Genomic DNA, 20,580 nt, shown 5'->3' with positions numbered 1-20,580 from the left:
AGTCGGTGCAAGTCTATTATTGGGCCGAAAATGAAGTCGGTTACATGGAAAATCTGCAAAGAAACAGTATAACGTACGTACTTGTCATTGCATGTACATGTCATATTCCAAAAATCACGTAAATCGATCAAGTAGTTTTTTTTTATTTAAGAAAATCAAATATTAAAGCACTGTAATTCGAGAATAATTCAAGCGCCATGTTGGATCGACACTATGTCAGCTAACGCCACCTAACAGCCAAATGCGATCCACGGATCAAAGAAGGGGGAGATAATCGCCTTTTTTTTTCATGTCCGCTTAAAGTCTATTTAAAAAAAAACTGATTCGGACATGAAATCAGTATTTGAAATTATTAATTTGTTGACTCTTAGGAAAAGAAGTCGTCTTATTTTATCAGTTTATATTTTTTTTTCAATCCAAATAAATAACTGATTCGGACATTTTATTCCAAATAAATAACTGAATCGGACATTCCTAAAAAGGAAAAGAAGTCGTTAATGTTACTTTATTAAGTTGTATTTGTAATAGGAAAAAGTTTGTTTTCGGCATTTCAGGAAAAAAATAAAAAAATAAATAAATATGTCAATTATCTCCCCCTTCTTTGATCCGTGGATCGCATTTGGCTGTTAGGTGGCGTTAGCTGACATAGTGTCGATCCAACATGGCGCTTGACTTATTCTCGATTAACAGTGCTTTAATATTTGATTTTCTTAAATAAAAAAAAAAACTACTTGATCGATTTACGTGATTTTTGGAATATGACATGTACATGCAATGACAAGTACGTACGTTATACTGTTTTTTTGCAGATTTTCCATGTAACCGACTTCATTTTCGGCCCAATAATAGACTTGCACCAAAAAGTCTTTTTTATGTTTGTAGAAGTTTGTTTTAAAGTTAAAATAAATCCGTAATGTAAGTGAAAAAAAAAAAAAAAAAAAACATCTCGTTTTTTTTTGTGTTTATTAAAAAAAAAAAAAAAAATAATAATAATAAAAACATTGGTGTTTGACTTAAAACATTGCGGTGGACGATTTTTTCGCATAGACCGCCATGTTCACAGTCTCGCAGAACAACGGGGATGAGTAAATCTATTTTTTCATAAACAATATTTTTCCAAACTAAAAAAATTCAGCATATATATATATATATATATATATATATATACACAGTAATAATGCCCTATTTCATATAATATATTCCTGATTAATTTGTTTTTCATATAGCGCCGCCATTACTTTCTCTAACAAAAAAAAAAAACGTTTTCTTTATACTATTTTTAGTTGTGAATTTCAAATTAAATCCAATTTTTACCTTACAATTAATTATTGTTAGTAAAAAGGTCTTGTTATTTGTAATGAAAAATATGTTCCCGTCGACATTCGCAAAGTGAGGTAAAATTTGATATTAGAAATTTCAAGTTAAATCCAATTTTTACCGTATTTTTTTGATTATAACAATAAAAAGTCATGTTAGAGTTTCAGTTCTTTTTATATGAGGATTACTTGTTGGTTATGAATTTGGAAATTAAATAAATTCATTGTACAAATCCTTTGAAAGTTAAATATTAGTTTCTGGGTCTATTTCAAAGAGAATCGGTAAGGTAAATTCCCACGAAATTGAATGAAATAAAAACATCTTGAGTGTACGAAAATAGGGTTCTAGTGCACTTATTCATCCTTGCTGAAATAATAACGTTATTATTTAAAAATGCAATTCTTAACATGGAGGGTGTTTTGTAACTATTTTGATTCTACGGAAGCCGAAAATGTCAGTAAGTTAAATGGCTGTCTGAAAATGACGTCAGCTTATTGGACCGAAGTAGGGAGTAATGTTTTTATTCCATTTCTACATTCCCATCGTGAACTTTTGTATAATTTTTACCATTTCTTAATTTAATTCTTTTTCTGTGTTCCCTTTTTAAATCAAAAAGAAAAACTATTTTTTAAAGATTTTATAAAAGTTATGTTACGCAAAAAGTTTCACGTTCATTCAAACAAAGAAAATATTAAAACTTACATATAAAAATTATGCGAAACATGTAATCTAAAAAAAAAAAAATTGCAATAATTTTTTGTGTAGAAATATTAAATAAACTATGCTTAATTCAATGATAATATCGCTAGTTCGAGGAAATCATTTTTATGGTATTCATTAATATTGACTTTAAGGGGGTTCCCCCCCCTATAGCATACTATTTTTATATGGATAAAAGAACCCGTACGCCATATAGTATATTCTTAAATAGTTTTAATATAAATATAAAAACTTGTATCCCATATAGAATATTCGTGGAAAAATGGTTTAATTAATTTAAATAATAAAACTGATTTTATATTAACTTTTAATGTTTTAATATAAATAAAAAACCGAACCCCCGTATAACATATTCCTTAATGTTTTACTGAAAATAAAATATAGCATATTCCTTGAAAAATGTTTTCCTTAATGTAAATAACAATAAAAATGCTTATATATAACATTTATAAACCAAACCAATTGGTAAAATTAAAAAAAAACAAAACAAATATATAACAAACAAATATTACCAAAGGCAAGATAAATCATTGTTATCTCCCTGAATAAGTTTCGTGCGATTGAACATATTTTAAGGCGTCTATTTAATCTGAAACTCAAGTCGTACCGATGTAATAAGTTAGAACGAGATGTCCAACATACAAACAGTTAACTAGGAAGTCTCGATAATCGCTTAAATCATGAAAACAAAATCATGAAATCAAAATACTGATAGAAATATATCCAATAAATGTCACGGTGACATTGGATCAATGACTTTCAGTATTTAGTTTATTTGTCGGGTTATAAGCCAATAATGACACTTCGGTGCTAATGCAGAGAGTGATCCGCGCTATTTTTTAAATCGTATTTCCACATGTAATTAAAGTTTTATGATATGTTTTTTAAATTCAATTGTAAGGTTAAAGTACAGAATATGTACAAAACACCCTCCCTTCTCCATGTTAAGAATGTTTTTTTAAATAATAACGTTATTATTTCAGCACGGATCACTCTCTGCATTAGTACCGACACTTGAGTATTTAGTTTGTTCGTCGGGTTATAAGCCAGTAATGACACTTAAAAAAAACACGGCATGTTCTTATTGGTCATATTTTCTTTTTAACTCTGCAACTTAGCACTATTTTTTAAAAAAATATGTTTAAAATAGAAAACTTATCCAGATACGTAGAATAGTAACTTATCTTGTATTTGGTAATAGTTATTTATTTTTAATTAAAAAATTTATTTTTCGTTTGTTCGCTTCTCTTCTAAAACCTTTTTATGAACATTTTTTTCAGCTTAAATTTTATAATTATTTTTTTTAACACTCCATGTGAGGTATATTCGTAAATTAATCGTTTATGGATATATGAAGGCACCATAACAATTCTGAGTATTTTTAGTGGGTATTTGATTCACATCGTATTTGATTCACATCGTACAGATTACATGAACTAAAATTTCCTTCTATGAAGTTTGTATGAAGTGTGGAATGGTCGGAATGTACATTTGATTTGTAGTTCACAACGTTGTGTTGTTGCAGTAGAATTGCGTTAAACGATTGTTATCATCGATTATTATTTGATTTAATGGCAGAAAAAAACATTTCTTACAAAAAAGACAAATAACAATTGTTTAATAATAATAATAATAATTATAAGGGTTTTTATGGAGTAATTTGAGTTATTTTTTTTAGATAGACTAAGTAGGTTAAATTCAATTTTATGGTATCTGTTTAATTAATTATAGATTAAGCTACAAAATAGTTTTTAAGCCCCCCCCCCGCCCCCGCTTCCTATGTTAGCGTAGGTTTATAAGTTACGTAATTATTTTCGCACGCTTCGTATTTAGTTAAATACTAAACAGTTAATTTGTAATTTAATTTAAAATAAGTAAAAGGATTGTTAATATTTATTCAATTTCGGATCGATTCATAACAGTAACTGAGTTTGAGGTACTCAGGCAGAGAGTGATCCGTGCTGAAATAATAAAGTTATTGTTTAAAAAGCCATTCTTAACATGGGGAGGGTGTTTTTTACCTATTCTGTACTTTAACCTTACAATTGAATAAAAAAAAACATCATTAAACTTTAATTACACGTGGAAATACGATTTAAAAAATAGCGCGGATCAGTAAGTGCATTGGCACCGATTTTTATTTTCCTAATTAAACTGAAAATAAAAAAGAATATTCTGAAAAGTAAATTGCTTAAATAAAACCAGAAAAATGTTTAATTGAACATTCATGTAGACATTTGTGAGGCACCGGGTTAAAATAGAGAACGTGTCAGTGGACGTCACAGTTGGCAGTCATTTTGAGTGAAAAACTACGCATTTACCAATTAATTTCCTGTCTTCCGGCAAAGAAGAAATCGAGATTTTTATGGCAATAAAATAAAAATAATCTGATTTAAAAGCATTAAATTATTAATTGTTAGAAATAAAATAAAATATCGAAAACTAAAAACTTACCTTTACTTCAATTCAATACAACAATACGCCGTGAAAATTGGATGATTTCTTTTTTGTTTCTCTTCAAAACGTAAAATTTGGTCGGTTTCTTGGGATTTCTTTAGTAAATTCATACAAGTTCGATTTCGTGTGTCCAATTTATTAAGAAATACAAGAATAAATGAAAATGTAAAAAAGCTTTAAAAAATCTTTAAATCAAAAACACGATTGAAATGTGGATTAAAAAACTGACTGAACGAACATTGAAATATAAAATGAAAAATAAAGTTAAAAAAATGAGGTTAAATAACATTAAAAAATGGTAAAATGAAAAAAAGTATGATATTAGAAAAGAGTAAAAAATAAAATGATATAAAAGTAAATAAAAAGTATTGAAAAGATTAAAAGATAACATTAATAATAAACGATAAAAATTTTAAATGAAAATTTGTCAATTCTTAAACGTTCGTTAATTACGTGTGAATAAACGTTTTCAGATGATGTTTGTAACGTATTTTCCATTCACATGACTAAAATAATTTAAGGTGAAAAAGAAAAAAAACGAATAAAACTAAGATATCTTTGTTCTGCGTTAGTTATATGTTAATGAACAACAACAACAACACTGTCACGAAATTTGCTTTTGCCCTGGAAGTCAGCACGAAAGATAAGATAGGCAAGTACGATTGGCAATGTTCAATTTATGTAAAAAAAAAAATGGCACCAGTAAATAGGATTTCTGGACTTTAAGAAATGTTTGTAGCTAAATTCTTAAGGAAAAAAGGCCAAGTTAAAAATGTTTTAAAAAAAAATAAAACCAGAAAAATGCTAAATTGAAAATTGTTTTTTAATCATACTAACTTGTCCTGTCGTAAGATACGCTTAAATATATTTTAATTTATGCAAATTTCATATTCATTATTCTAACGGCGCCATTTCTATAGTGATTATTATAGTATACCTAATCCATAGTACTGGCCCGGTATACAGTACTGATTTCAAAAGATAATAAAAAATGACATGGGTGCCATCAGCTTGAATAGAAAGCAAAACATTTAACGGTCCAACTCCAGTCGATATCATTCAAACGATCGTCAAATGGATAAGAAATGGTTAAATATGAAACGACTTTAACGTTTAAATGTATATTTACGCATACATGAAAAGACAATTAAATTTGATTTATACATGAAAATTGTCAATAATTTTTTTCAATTTTAACATCTTAGCAATTATTTTTATCGACTAAATACCAAATCGAATTTGTTTCACGGTTCAAATCACCCATACAAAATTGTGAAGTCTGTATACCAAACATTGACAGAAGCGTTTTGTAGAGAAATTCCGCACACAGTCAGAAGACTGACGGGCTAAGCAGGATTATTATTATGATAATTATTGAATTCAAGAGATGATATCATTGATATTTGTAAAACTAGAAACAGAATCTAATCAAGACGAAATATATATTTAGGATAAAAATAAGTTGATGTTCTTACAACCAAGATTTTAGGTCGTACGAATCTTTATTTGCAGTTTTTTAAAGGATTCGTCAAATCACAATCAAACAGATAAGTTGTGTTAAAATTGAAAAAGAAATATTGACAATTCGCATGTATAAGGCAGATTAAATTGCCATTCCATGCATGCGTAAATATACATTTAAACGTTAAAATCGTTTCACTTTTTAACTATTTCTTATCCATTTCACGATAGTTCAAATGAAGCTGGAGAGCTAGATGTTTTGCTTTCTATTCAAGCTGATGGCACCCAAGTCATATTTTTGTTAACTTTTGTAATCACTACTATATATCGGGTACAATATATTAATCAATAGGGTAATAGCTCTATAATATTGAATATGAAATCTGCGTGAACTGAAATATCATATTTAAGCGCAGTTTACAGCCGGGACACGTTAGGCAGCATTACAATGTATTATAATATAAAAATCACTATTAAAATTGTCGTTATAAGAATAATGAATATGAAATCTGCATAAATTTAAATATATTTAAACGTATCTTACGACCGGGCAAGTGTGTATGATTAAAAAAACAATTTTCAATTTAACATTTTTATGACTTGATTTTTAAACGTTTTTAACTTGGCATTTTTTTTTTTCTTCGTGAAAGATTTAGCTACAGACATTTATTAAATTCCAGCAACCATGTTTAGTGGTGCCATTTTTACATAAATATAACATTGCCCATCCTGCCTGCCTATCTTATCTTTCGATGGTGGCGAGTCCCAGTGCAAAAGCAAATTTCGTGACAGTGTTGTGTTGACCGTTAGCATATAACTAATGCAGAACAAAGATATCTTAATTTTATTCGTTTTTGTTTACCTTTAATTATTTTCGTCTTTTGAATGGACAATACGTTGCAAACATCATCGGAAAACGTTTACTCACACGTAATTAACGAACTTTTAAGAATTTACAACGTTTCATTTTAATCGTTTTTCGTTTTTTTTCTTTTAATCTTTTTTAATCTTTATATTTTATTTTCATTTTTCAATATTCGTTCAGTCATTTTTTTTAATCCACGTTTCAATCGTGTTTTTGATTTACACATTTCTAAAAGCTTTTTCTTAATGATTTGGACACGCAGAATCGAATTTGTATGAATTTACCAAAAGAATCCTAAGGTACCAAACACAATTGACAGTCTTAAACAAAAAATAAATCATCCAATTTTCATGGTCTTTTTTTTCGTATTGAATTGCTTAGAAGTAAAGGTAAGTTTTTATTTTTCGATCTTTTATTTCCTAACAATTTAATGCATTTAAAATAAGATTTTTTTATTTCTATGAAAATTTTGATTTACTTTTTTTCAGATCTTGCGTTTACCAAACATTAAAAAAAAATGATGGTAAAGAAATTTGGGTTTGAATTACTGTACATATAGATTCGAAAAAATTGAAAGAAATTTGGTACTCGTGCAGAAACTGATCCACGCTATTTTTTTTAAATCGTATTTCCAAGTTTAATGAAAGTTGGGTCTAAAGCAGAGAGTGATCCGGACGTAAATAATAACATTATTTTTTTAAAAAGCCATTTTTAACATGGGGAGGGGACGGTGTTTTGTACCTATTCTATACTTTTAACCTTACAATTGAATTAAAAAAATACATCATAAAACTTTAAGGTACTAGTGCAGAGAGTGATCCGCGCTATTTTTAAAATCGTATTTCCAAGTTTAATTACAGTTTTATGATGTATTTTTTTTATTATTCAAGTGTAAGGTAAAAGTATAGAATAGGTACCAAACACCATCCCCTCCCCATGTTAAGAATGGCGTTTTAAATAATAACGTTATTATTTACGTCCGGATCACTCCCTGCACTAGTACCAAAGTTGTAATTTAATTTGTAAGGAGTAAAAGGGTTGTTAATATTTGTTCAATTTCGGATCCATTTAAAGTGATTTTTATTTTCCCATTAAAATATTTTTAACAGTAAATTGCTTTCTGTACACATTTTGGGTCACCGTTTTAAAATCGCAAACTTATAAGTGGCGTAAACAGTCGGCAGCCATTTTGAGTGGAAAATTACACATTTACCAATTAAATTTCTGGTACTAGTGCAGAGAGTGATCCGGACGTAAAAAAAATGTGTTTTGTACCTATTCTATACTTTAACCTTACAAGTGAATAAAAAATACATCATAAAACTTTAATTAAACTTGGAAATACGATTTAAAAAATAGCGCGGATCACTCTCTGCACTAGTACCACAACTTTCGTGTACTTATACAAAATACGGGCCGTGCTGAAATAATTGGGTTATTTAGAAACGCTTACTTAACATAGGGAGCGGTGGCTTAAAAAAAAGCTATTCTGTAGTTTCATCTATAATTTAATAAACAACAGATACCATAAAAATTGAATGTAACCTAGAAATAAGCAAAATTAATCTGAAAAAAAAAACGACTCGAACTAAGTGTTCTAATTATTATAATGATAAACAATTGTTTTTTAGTAACACAATCTGTTTTTTTCTGCCATTAAATCGAATAATAATCGATGATAACAATCGTCTAACGCAATTCTACTGCAACAACACAACGTTGTGAACTACAAATCCAATGTTGTACAATATTGCGACCATTCAACATTACACACAAACTGCATAGAAGGAAATTGGGGTTCATGTAATCCGTACGATGAGGGGCAAATACCCAAGAAATATTCTTAGAATTTTTATGGTGCCTTCATATATATGTGTGTGTATATACATACATAAGGTATAATCGTAAATGAAATGTATATATATATATATATATAATTCATTTACGAATATATCTTATGGAGTGTTAAAAAAATGTTTAAGCTGAAAAAAATTGTTCATAAAACAGTGTATAGCATAGAAGCCAACAAACAAAGAAAAAAAGTTTTTAAAAATTCAAACAAAGAAACAAAAAATATTACCAAAGGCAAGATCAGTTACTCTTTTATCTATCTGGATAAGCTTTGAATTTTTAACGTATTATGAAGTTTTATTCCGTTCGAAAAAAAAAAAAAAAAGTGCCGAGTTGCAGAGTTAAAAAGAAAATATGACCAGCAAGAAATGCCTTATTTGAAATGTCATTACTGGCTTAAAACTCTACAAATAAACTAAATACTGAAAGAAATTGATCCAATAAGTGTCACCGTGAAATTAATTGGATAAATAAGTATATTGCTTTGTTTTCGTGATTTAAGCGATTATCGAGACTTCCCAGTTAAACGATTGCATGTCGGCAATCTTCTCGTCCTAACTTACCAAATCGGCACTACTTGTGTTTCAGATTAAATAGACGCTTTAAAATATGTACAATCACAAAACTTATTCAGGTAGGTAACAGAATAATTTATCTTGCCTTTGGTAACATTAATTTGTCATATATTTGAATTTTTTTTTATCCATTTTTCGTTTGTGGGGGTTTCTATTTTTCTAGTTTTTTACAGCGGAAAAACACGTTTTTATGAGAGCGTGTTCAAGCAGACATCTTGTTTTGTTTTTTTCAAATTTTGTTTGAATTTTATAAACACAACGGGGAGATAACTCCATGTAAAGCGCCGATACTCCCTCCCCATCTTTAATGCTAGCTTTTCTTAATAAAAATCGAACCTTTTGCTTGGTATTATAACATTTTTTTTTTCGCTGTGAAAAAAAAAATAAAAATAAATAAATAAAAATACTTGATAAAATTAAGTGAAATTCTTCTCCGGAGAACTTCGTTCCATAACGCATACGTACAATATAACCTTTTTTCCGATATTTTCCTTTTTTAATGTCTTGACTAAACTGTACAAGTGCCCAAATTAATTGGGGAAATACGGCATTACGCTGAGGTGTAAAAAAAAAAAAAAAAAAAATAAATAAAAAAATAAAAAAGTATAATATGATTTTTATTTTTTTTCGGAAAAACGCTGTTTATGAAGAGACAGATTTAATAATAACTTTGGCTTTCTTTTACTTTGGCATCCCCGTTGTTCTGAGATACTGGGAACATGGCGGTGTATGCGAAAATTTCTGTCATCGGCAATGTTTTAAAGTCAAACGACAATGAAAAAAAAAACGAGATGTTATTTTTTTTTGAAATTACAAACTTTATTCGAACTTTTAAACAAACTTTTACATACATAAAAATAGACTTTATAAACCTTTTATAATATAAAATTTTAACGTTTATTTAACCAAAATATATGATGAAAAATCGTCCCCGTATTTTGCACACACTGAAGAAAAACTTTTTTTTTTTACAGAAAGTAATGGCGACACTGTATGAAAAACAAATAATTCATGAATATATTATATGGAATACGCCATTACTATGAGGTGTAATAAATAAAATAAAGTATATTATGAATTTTTTTAATTCGTTAAAATGCTGTTTATGAAGAGATAGATTTAATAATAACTTTAGCTTTGTTTTACTTTGGCATCCCCGTTCTTCTGAGATACTTTGGACATGGCGGTGTATGCGAAAAATTCGTCCTCGGCAATGTTTTAAGTCAAAAGTCAATGTTAGTTTTATTAAAAAAAAAAAAAAAAAAAAAAAAAAAAAAGAAGAAAAACGAGATTTTTTTTTGTTTTTTTTTTTTCACTTGCCTTACAAATTTTATTTGAACTTTTAAACAAAATTTCACATTCATAAAAAATAGACTTTATACACCTTTTATAATATAAAAGTAAAAATTTATTTAACCAAAATATATGATGAAAAATCGTCCCCGGTTTTATCATGTCGCAGTAATATCCAAAAATTACGAAAAAAAAAAACGAAATTAATTTACAAAAAACCAAGGTACTTGCACAGTTTAATCAAGACATTAAAAAACTAAAAAAAAATATGGCATTTTTTTTTAGTTTGCCGACCCCTCGGCATTCATCTTTACTTTGTTGACTTTTAAAAATTTTCGGGTACATTGAGAAAGAATATCGTATTCATTTTTTGCGCAAACAAGTAGTTATCAATATTTGAAGACATTTAGTATCCAACGTAATCACTATTGTTTTGCTGACGGCCATCTTGTTCCCGTTTGGGAAAAAACGCCAAAAAGAGCCAAAAGGGCCAAAACATGGCCCAAAAGCATTCTTCGGCTTCAAGGCCGAAATGACACCCCCCTCACCCTCACCCTTCCGTACATTTTTCAGCTTCCCGATATCGAAACCGACATTTTCTTTCAATTATATTATTATTTTCACTTTTCTTTCTAATCTGCGCGCACGCGCGTAGTCACTTGACGTTTCACTAAGTTCATGAATACATGGCGGACATTTTAAATGACAAGAAATATTTTTCATAAAATAAAAAGTCTTCACCTCATTTAAAAATAAAAATATTGCTGTCGGTAAGTTTTCACGAGCGGTTATGTTTTTTTTTTTTGTTTTTTTTTTTTGGAGGATAGGTATTCCATTATAGAACTTGTATAGGTTAATAGGTGCTTCTGCGGTTTAATTAACCGTTTTTCCATAAGTCATGCGCCGACCTTTATCGAGTAGAATACTATTCAACATTTCACAGAATTTCTCTGTTTACATTTGGGGGAGGCGGTGGAGGAGTGGGGGGCGGCTGTGCTTTGGCCCCCAAAAAGAACGAAAAACATAAGATATGCTTTTGTAAACCACTTGTGAAAACTTAATTCTTTTTTTTATCAATTAAAAGGGGTTAATACCATGCAAACTTTAAATTTGCAACGGATTTGATCTTCAGGTTTGTGGCCAGCAACATCGAATATCCCTAAAAACAAACAAATTAGTGGTCTGTGGTAGTGAAAGGTAATATTTACTTTTTAATTTGTTTTAATAAATATCATTATTTATATTAATAAATTAAAAGGTAAATTAAAATTAAAATAAATTAAAATTATTCTAAATACTGTTTTTAATTTGTGGTGGTGTCTTTACGGTCTTTCCTTTCGCTCAAGATTTCTTGGAATTTAACCCCCCCCCCTCCAATAAACCTTTTTTTTTTTTTGCATCAACACAAGTGGCAGGAAAGGGGGGATTCCAGTTACATGTGACATATTTAGCCTTTTTTTTGGCGTTTTTTTTTTCGCTATTGGAAAACAAGATGGCCGCCATTAAAAATGATAAGGATTACGTTGGATACTGAATGTCTTCAAATACGGATAACTACGTGTTTGCGCAAATAATAAATGCGATATTCGTTCTCAGCGTACTCGAAAACTTTTAATAGTCGACAAATTAAAGCTGGATGCCGAGGGGTCGGTAAACTAAAACTTTACCAAAAATATATTGTACGTACTCGTTATGGAATAAAGTTTTCATGCAAAAAAAAATCACTTAATTTGATTAAGTAGTTTGTTTTTTCTTTCCAAGGAAAATCAAATTTCAATGAGATCGATCGGGTAGCGACCAACTCCTACTCCCCCCACCCCCGGGTTAGGAGAAGAAAAGCCAGGGGGAGATAACTCCAATCACCGCTTGAAGATTGTCAATATTTGACGAGATTATTTTGAAACATGAGCAGAAAAAATACTTAGATAAATATTTTAGTTTTTTTTTTTTTCACTTTTTTTACAGAACTTTGTATCATTTTTTAAATTCTTTTTTCATTTTGTCATTTGTTAATCAATCTTTTGTTTAAAGGCACCCCCTACTCGTGCCCGCAATCAGCCAAATGGCAACGATGGATCGATCTCATTAAAATGTTATTTTCTCCGTAAAAAAACTACTTGATCAAATTTAGAGAATTTCTTTCGGGGAACTTCATTCCATAACGGCTACATACAATGTTATTTTTTCAATATTTTCATTTTTTAATGTCTTGATTAAACTGTACAAGTACCAAAACAAAATTTCGAAGTGAATAAAGTTCTGCTAAAATTCGTTATGTATATATATATATATATATATATATATATATATATATATAACTATTTCATTTATTCACATAAATTTACTATACGAAAGTATAGATTTGTGCGTAAACTTGAAGTATTTACTTCAAAAGTGCTCAATACGTAGGTAGAGCTAGTTAGTAATTTATAAATAAGCCTGACGAATCCTATAGTTGGATGAAACGCAGAATATTCAGTGTAGCTTAATCGCCATATACATTTTATAAATTACTATATATATAATATATATGTGAAACAGCGAAACAGTACTGTATGTGGATGACTATAGTGCTCCTCACCTTGAGTTGAGCATATTGAGAAGTGAAACACGAATTACCATTAGCATATAAGCGACGCTCTTTGTGTAAACAAATCGAGCGGAGGTATTTCGGACGATATCAAAACATCGTTAAACTCACTACTCGTTCAAGCAGCCGTAATGGTTAGGAGCCTTGACTGCCGTAAAAACGGTCGGGTTTCAATCCTGGCTTGAGGTAGTTGCCTGTCTAGCCGCACTGATGAGCTGTGAAACAGCGAAACAGTACTGTATGTGGATGACTATATATATATATATAATATATATATACATATATATATATATATATATATATATATATATATTATAGCTTAATGTAAAAGGAAAAGAGAGATCAATTCCACAAAAGAGACTTATCCGGATAATGTCAAGCTCACTAGTAATTATTGGAGCATATACAATAGGACAACAAGATTATTAAATTAATACACAAAACTATATATAGTAGATATAGAATGGATCATTTATTGAATAATGGAATACTGGCAAAATTTGGGGGATAGAAGGGCCTCTATATGTCAGGGCATTTCGAAGACTATTGCTTCTCATCAGAAGAGTAGAGAAGGTGCTAGGTAGTATGGGGAAGATGCGGCGTCTAGCGTAAGGTTCATTAGGGATGAAAAAAATTAAGAGGAATTATAGAATGCTTGGGGAAGCTTTATTGAATTCTAAATAAATAAGGAGAAGCTTATTATATATAGTATGATATACAAGAATATATATGGTTTTTAACATAGTATTGAGATTAAGGGGTATATGTATTATGGTTAAGTAGGGGGTGTATTGTTGCTTTGTGGTAATTTATTTTAATGGTTTGTGGGGTATCTATTTTCTATGGAGTGGGCAATTTTGATTAATTGGGGGGTATGTAAAGTTGTAAAACTGAAAGGTAATATGCGGCAATATATTTATAAGTTCCTACTGTTATGATATAGAGAGTATGATCATAAGGGGGCAGTCGGAGGTTAGGATGGCAATGACTATGAGTGGGTATAACTTGATGTAAAACGTTAAGTATACATATTGATGTTAAAATGGGGGAGTAAGGAAACCATAGCTACTTATGAGAGTGGTAAAATATATACCAAATAATAACAGGTAAATTTTAATAGTACGAAAGATAATAGTAAAATAGTAATGACAAATATAATAATAGTAGTAATAATAAAGTTGAAAATAAATTAGATGTAAAATTAGAACAAATTAATATTAGGAAAAATAAAATAAAATAAATAAGATAAAAATAAAGGCAAAATTAAAAGTAAACATTAAAAATAAACATGGGATATGATGTTACCAATAGTTGTGGTAAAATTAAATTCCAAATTACTGTTAATAACAGTGAAGATGGAGATAAGGTAGCAATTATGGTAGCAACGATGGGAGTGATAATAATGATATCAATTATAATGATGATTATAATGATAATTATGACGATGAAAACAATAATAATAACAATAGAAATAGCGTTAAAAACAGTGCAGTAATAATAATGATAATAACAAAGGCAGTAGTAACAAAACTTCTACCACTAATTCAACATCACCACCACTATAACCAATAATAATAATGTAAATATTGTTAATACTAAATTATTAGGGAGGCGTAAAAGAAAGAGATACAAACAAATCGGGGGGGAGTTAGAATAGCAGGAAATGGGCTTGAGGAATGAAGGGTGAGTTAACTCGTATAAAATAAAGTAAAATAGAGAATATATATATATATATATATATATATATATATATATATATATATACGCATTACTTTATTTGATACGAGTCCACTTACCCCCCATTCCTCAACCCCATTTCCTGCTATTCTAAACCCCACTTGTTTGTATCCCTATCTTTTACGTACCCCTAATAATTTAGTATTAACAGTATTTACATTATTATTATTGGTAATAGTGGTAGGAATAATTCTTAACTATTTACTTTATTTCTCAAATACTAGATTACATATTCAAATTCTAGATTCTATTTAAATATTTATTTATTTATTTATTTTGCTTAGTTGTTGTTTCTTATGAATGAACATAAGTTAAAAAGGTTCATTTGAATAAAATATTAATTAAAATATTCTTCATCCTCTGATGGTTATGTTATGGGATATTAATCGTAGTTATGATTGTATCACTATAAAATCAACCTCCTGCTAGGAAGATAAGCTGCTCAGTTTAGTTTATGGGACAGAATAAAGAGGGTAAGAATAAAAAAGCAAACATGTCAGAATAGTCACAAGAAAAGCATCATCTGATGATTATTGAAGTCTCTTGTTCAATATTCATCATAGTTATGATTGTATCAATATAAAAGATATTCATCATAGTTATGATTGTATCAATATAAAAGATATTCATCATAGTTATGATTGTATCAATATAAAAGATATTCATCAGAGTTATGATTGTATCAATATAAAAGATATTCATCAGAGTTATGATTGTATCAATATAAAAGATATTCATCATAGTTATGATTGTATCAATATAAAAGATATTCATCATAGTTATGATTGTATCAATATAAAAGATATTCATCATAGTTATGATTGTATCAATATAAAAGATATTCATCATAGTTATGATTGTATCAATATAAAAGATATTCATCATAGTTATGATTGTATCAACATAAAAAAATATTCATCATAGTTATGATTGTATCAATATAAAAGATATTCATCATAGTTATGATTGTACCAATATAATAGATATTCATCATAGTTATGATTGCATCAATATAATAGGTATTCATCATAGTTATGATTGTATCAATATAAAAGATATTCATCATAGTTATGATTGTATCAATATAAAAGATATTCATCATAGTTATGATTGTATCAATATAAAAGATATTCATCATAGTTATGATTGTATCAATATAAAAGATATTCATCATAGTTATGATTGTATCAATATAAAAGATATTCATCATAGTTATGATTGTATCAATATAAAAGATATTCATCATAGTTATGATTGTATCAATATAAAAGATATTCATCATAGTTATGATTGTATCAATATAAAAGATATTCATCAGAGTTATGATTGTACCAATATAATAGATATTCATCATAGTTATGATTGTATCAATATAAAAGATATTCATCATAGTTATGATTGTATCAATATAAAAGATATTCAGCAGAGTTATGATTGTATCAATATAAAAGATATTCATCATAGTTATGATTGTATCAATATAAAAGATATTCATCATAGTTATTATTGTATCAATATAAAAGATATTCATCATAGTTATGATTGTATCAATATAATAGATATTCATCATAGTTATGATTGTATCAATATAAAATATATTCATCATAGTTAAGATTGTATCAATATAAAATATATTCATCATAGTTATGATTGTATCAATATCAAAGATATTCATCAGAGTTATGATTGTATCAATATCAAAGATATTCATCAGAGTTATGATTGTATCAATATCAAAGATATTAATCATAGTTATGATTGTATCAATATAATAGATATTCATCATAGTTATGATTGTACCAATATAATAGATATTCATCATAGTTATGATTTTACCAATATAATAGATATTCATCATAGTTATGATTGTATCAATATAAAAGATATTCATCATAGTTATGATTGTATCAATATAAAAGATATTCATCATAGTTATGATTGTATCAATATAAAAGATATTCATCATAGTTATGATTGTATCAATATAAAAGATATTCATCATAGTTATGATTGTATCAATATAAAAGATATTCATCATAGTTATGATTGTATCTATATAAAAGATATTCATCATAGTTATGATTCTGTCAGCATGAATGTGAAATCTCTACATAATTTTCATAAAGAGTCAAACAAATTCCATAACGGTAAAAAATAAAAATATTTTATTACAAAAATCACTTAAAAAAATATTGGCATTACATGAAATAAATTAATGTTTTCTTTGCAGATGTTCCTGCTTGAAGGCTTTTGTTGAATCTGAACTAGTATGTGAATTTTCCTCTTCTTAAAAAATACATCTAGTGCAACATATGAGCCACACAAAAGAAAACTCTTATTTTTGTACAATGTGTGCATCGATTTTTTCTCAGAGATAAAATCTAATGCGACATATGACAAAGCTGAGGATTCGTGTAAAACATAAGGATTGTTGTTAACTTGTTTGTTCTCGATTATCAAATCTAGAGAAGCCTATAAAAACTCATTCTGGAGAAACCAAATTTAAGGAACGAAATCTATCGATACATATGAGTACTAACACTGGAGAAAAGCTATATTCTTGGGAACAGTGTCAATATAAACGTTCTAATAAACCAAATCTACCGATGCATATGAGTACTCACACTGAAGAAAAGTCGTATTCTTGGGAACAAGGGGAATATGTCTGTTCTGAGAAACCAAATCTACCGATCCATACGAGTACTCACACTGAGGAAAAGCCATACCCTTGGGACGAATGGGAGTATTCACGTTCTGAGAACCCAAATCTAGCGATGCATATGAGTACTCACACTGGGGAAAAGGCGATTTCTCGTGAACAACATCAATATTCACGTTCTGAGAAACCAAATCTAGTAATGCATATGAATACTTACGCTAGAGAAAAGCCATATTCTCGTGAACAATACCAATATTCAAGTTCACAGAAACCAAATCAACCGATGCATATGAGTACTCAGACAGAAGAAAAGTCATATTCCCGGGAACAATGTACATATCCACGTTCTGATCATACAAATCAACCGATGCATATGAGTACTCACACTGAAGAAAAGTCGTATTCTTGGGAACAAGGGGATTATGCCTGTTCTGAGAAACCAAATCTACCGATCCATACGAGTACTCACACTGAGGAAAAGCCATCTCCTTGGGAACAATGGAAATATTCACGTTCTGAGAAACCAAATCCAGCAAAGCATATGAGTACACACACTGGAGAAAAGCCATATTCTTGGGAACAATTGGAATATTCTCGTCTTGAGAAACCAAATCTAGCGAAGCATATCAGAACTAACACTGGAGAAAAGCCATATTCTTGTAATCAATGTACATATTCATGTTTAACTCCATCAAAACTAGAGAGACACGTAAGAACTCACACTGGAGAAAGACCATATTCTTGTGAACAATGTCAATGTTCATTTTCAACTAAATCAAGTTTAGTGATACACGTAAGAACTCACACTGGAGAAAGACCATATTCTTGTGAACAATGTCAATGTTCATTTTCAACTAAATCAAGTTTAGTGATACACGTAAGAACTCACACTGGAGAAAGACCATATTTTTGTGGACAATGTCAATGTTCATTTTCAAGGCAATCAAGTCTAGTGAGACACGTAAGAACTCACACTGGAGAAAAGCCATATTCTTGTGGACTATGTGATTATTCATGTTCACAGAAACAACTACTTACGAAGCACATGAAATTACACATTAGGGGAAACCCACATTCTTGTAAAAAATGTGTATATTCATGTTTTACTAAACGAGGTCTAACAAAACATATGAGACACCATAAAATGTGAAAGTTAGATTCATGTGAACAATGTTAATATTAAAGTTCTCGTAAACAAAATATTCCTACACATTTCAGAACTCGCGCTTGATAATCTTGTAAGATCAGCTATTAATCAAAAACAAATAAATGCTTACTAGAAATAACTTAAATACTAACTTAACATTGTCCTTGGATGTCTTCAGGCCCTCTTTATAGGTTATTGTGGGAGCCTGCAATGGAGATACTTCTCATTATAAAATGAGCTATTAATAAAAAAAAACATTATAAGATAATCATATATAAAACATAATATGAAAAAATACAAACAAATGCTGCACCCTAGATAAAGGACAGAAATGAGACGATTTCAGATATAAAGTCTTGATAAAATCTATGCAGATCCATGTGTTTCCATCATTTGTAGCAACAAAGAATAGAGAATTAAGAACTCATAATACCCATGGATTTTTTTATCAAAAGCAAGTTTTTTGCTATCAATACTCCAAATTTGTAGCAAATAAAATAAAATCCTGGCTGAGAAATTAAAGAAAAGAAAGCGATGTCACTGCAAAGAAAAATAATTCACTTGTTCGATCCCAAAATAACTGTCAGCGACGAAAGTCTCTTTGTTTTTAATTAAAACACAAATATCAACTCTCATAATTAAAAAAGAGAATAACAATTGGCTTCATTCAACAATGCATCAGAAACACATCTTAAACTACACTACCATTCATTTGTTGATTCATTTGTTGATTCATTTGAACAGTTTTAACCATGGCATCTCATCACTTACAACCATGATATTATTTGTGAATTGACTCCCCTATACGTCACTTATCATCAACAGCTAATAACGTAAAACTCTCAAACCGTCACTCGTTTCCATCAATGGCAAAGACTCACTTTATCTTTTTCGTTATTATCACACCGTCACTCACTGGTTCTTTCTCGTTACTATCAATGGCAAAGCTACTGGACAATAACCTTAGAAATGCGGAAGCAGATGGTCAATAAGTGCAGAGTATGGAAATGTAGAGAAGAGCTCAGTTGTCAAATGTCAAACTACGAGAATTACAACGACCGAAATAAAGAGTTACTGATGCTATTCAACATTGTAACATACAACACCCTCTGTCTGGAGATTAACCAGATATCTTAAGCTTCATAACTCTAAATTAGGAGTCTCTCAATTGCAATAACAACGGGCGTCCTGAGCACAAAACAAGACAACGTGTTGAAAACTGAAGCTCTAGAATCGACCGATTTTTTACAGAAAAATTGTTACAGATAAAACAATTTATCGCCTCTTACAGTGCTGTGACTGCTGGAGAACATAACCTGCAGGCTCATTATCTTCTTGTATATAATAAGAGACTCAATTCCCCCCTCTGGACAACAAGAGATGGCACATAAAAACTTACTATGTTTACGTCCTTAGCCATTACGTTACCTTGGTGACCTTTGACAGGACCCCTTCACAATTTAACTAACGACTGCAATTGCATACACATTATTTCGTTATATTAAAAAAATTACATTTAGTCCGAGGAGCGCCATGACCCTCATCGTTCTAATTTAAAGAGTAAGTAGATAAAATTTCACCCTCACTTTACCGACTACTTTTACGACACTATTTTACACCAAGTACTTTTATACTTTTACATAATTTTCCTGGGTATTAACCGTCATTAACTGACTGCACATTTCTTACACGTACGCATACTCCTACCTCTTTAATCTGACAAAAATTATTTCTCCCTGTTAAATATCCGTCGCCGCTGATTGGATGAGATCTATTCATTCTACAATCCTGACATTCGGTTATACCACCAAATAAACGAACACTCATCATCTATTAAAACGCTGCCATTTTTTAAAGATATTTTTTCAATGAACTAAAAGAAAATGTTTTACAAATAAATTCTTTTTT

The 20,580-nt window shown here is 29.4% G+C and overlaps 1 protein-coding gene across 1 annotated transcript; it reads left to right on the top strand.

The window, feature by feature from the left end:
• Window positions 1-6,720: 6,720 nt before the first annotated feature.
• On the top strand, window positions 6,721-19,776 carry LOC145270439 (uncharacterized). Its single transcript, XM_080126081.1, has 2 exons — window positions 6,721-7,209; window positions 17,097-19,776. Exon 2 carries the CDS (start codon window positions 17,395-17,397, stop codon window positions 18,673-18,675), a length of 1,281 nt encoding a protein of 426 aa, XP_079982207.1. The 5' UTR covers window positions 6,721-7,209; window positions 17,097-17,394; the 3' UTR covers window positions 18,676-19,776.
• The last annotated feature ends 804 nt before the right edge of the window (window positions 19,777-20,580 follow it).

Source organism: Euprymna scolopes, chromosome 46 (genome assembly GCF_053919585.1).
Source record: "Euprymna scolopes isolate OS-2025 chromosome 46, ASM5391958v1, whole genome shotgun sequence".
NCBI classification, from domain to species: Eukaryota; Metazoa; Mollusca; class Cephalopoda; order Sepiida; family Sepiolidae; genus Euprymna; species Euprymna scolopes.
The sequence above is the reverse complement of the archived record's forward strand: the minus strand, read 5'-3'. Positions and strand labels throughout refer to the sequence as shown.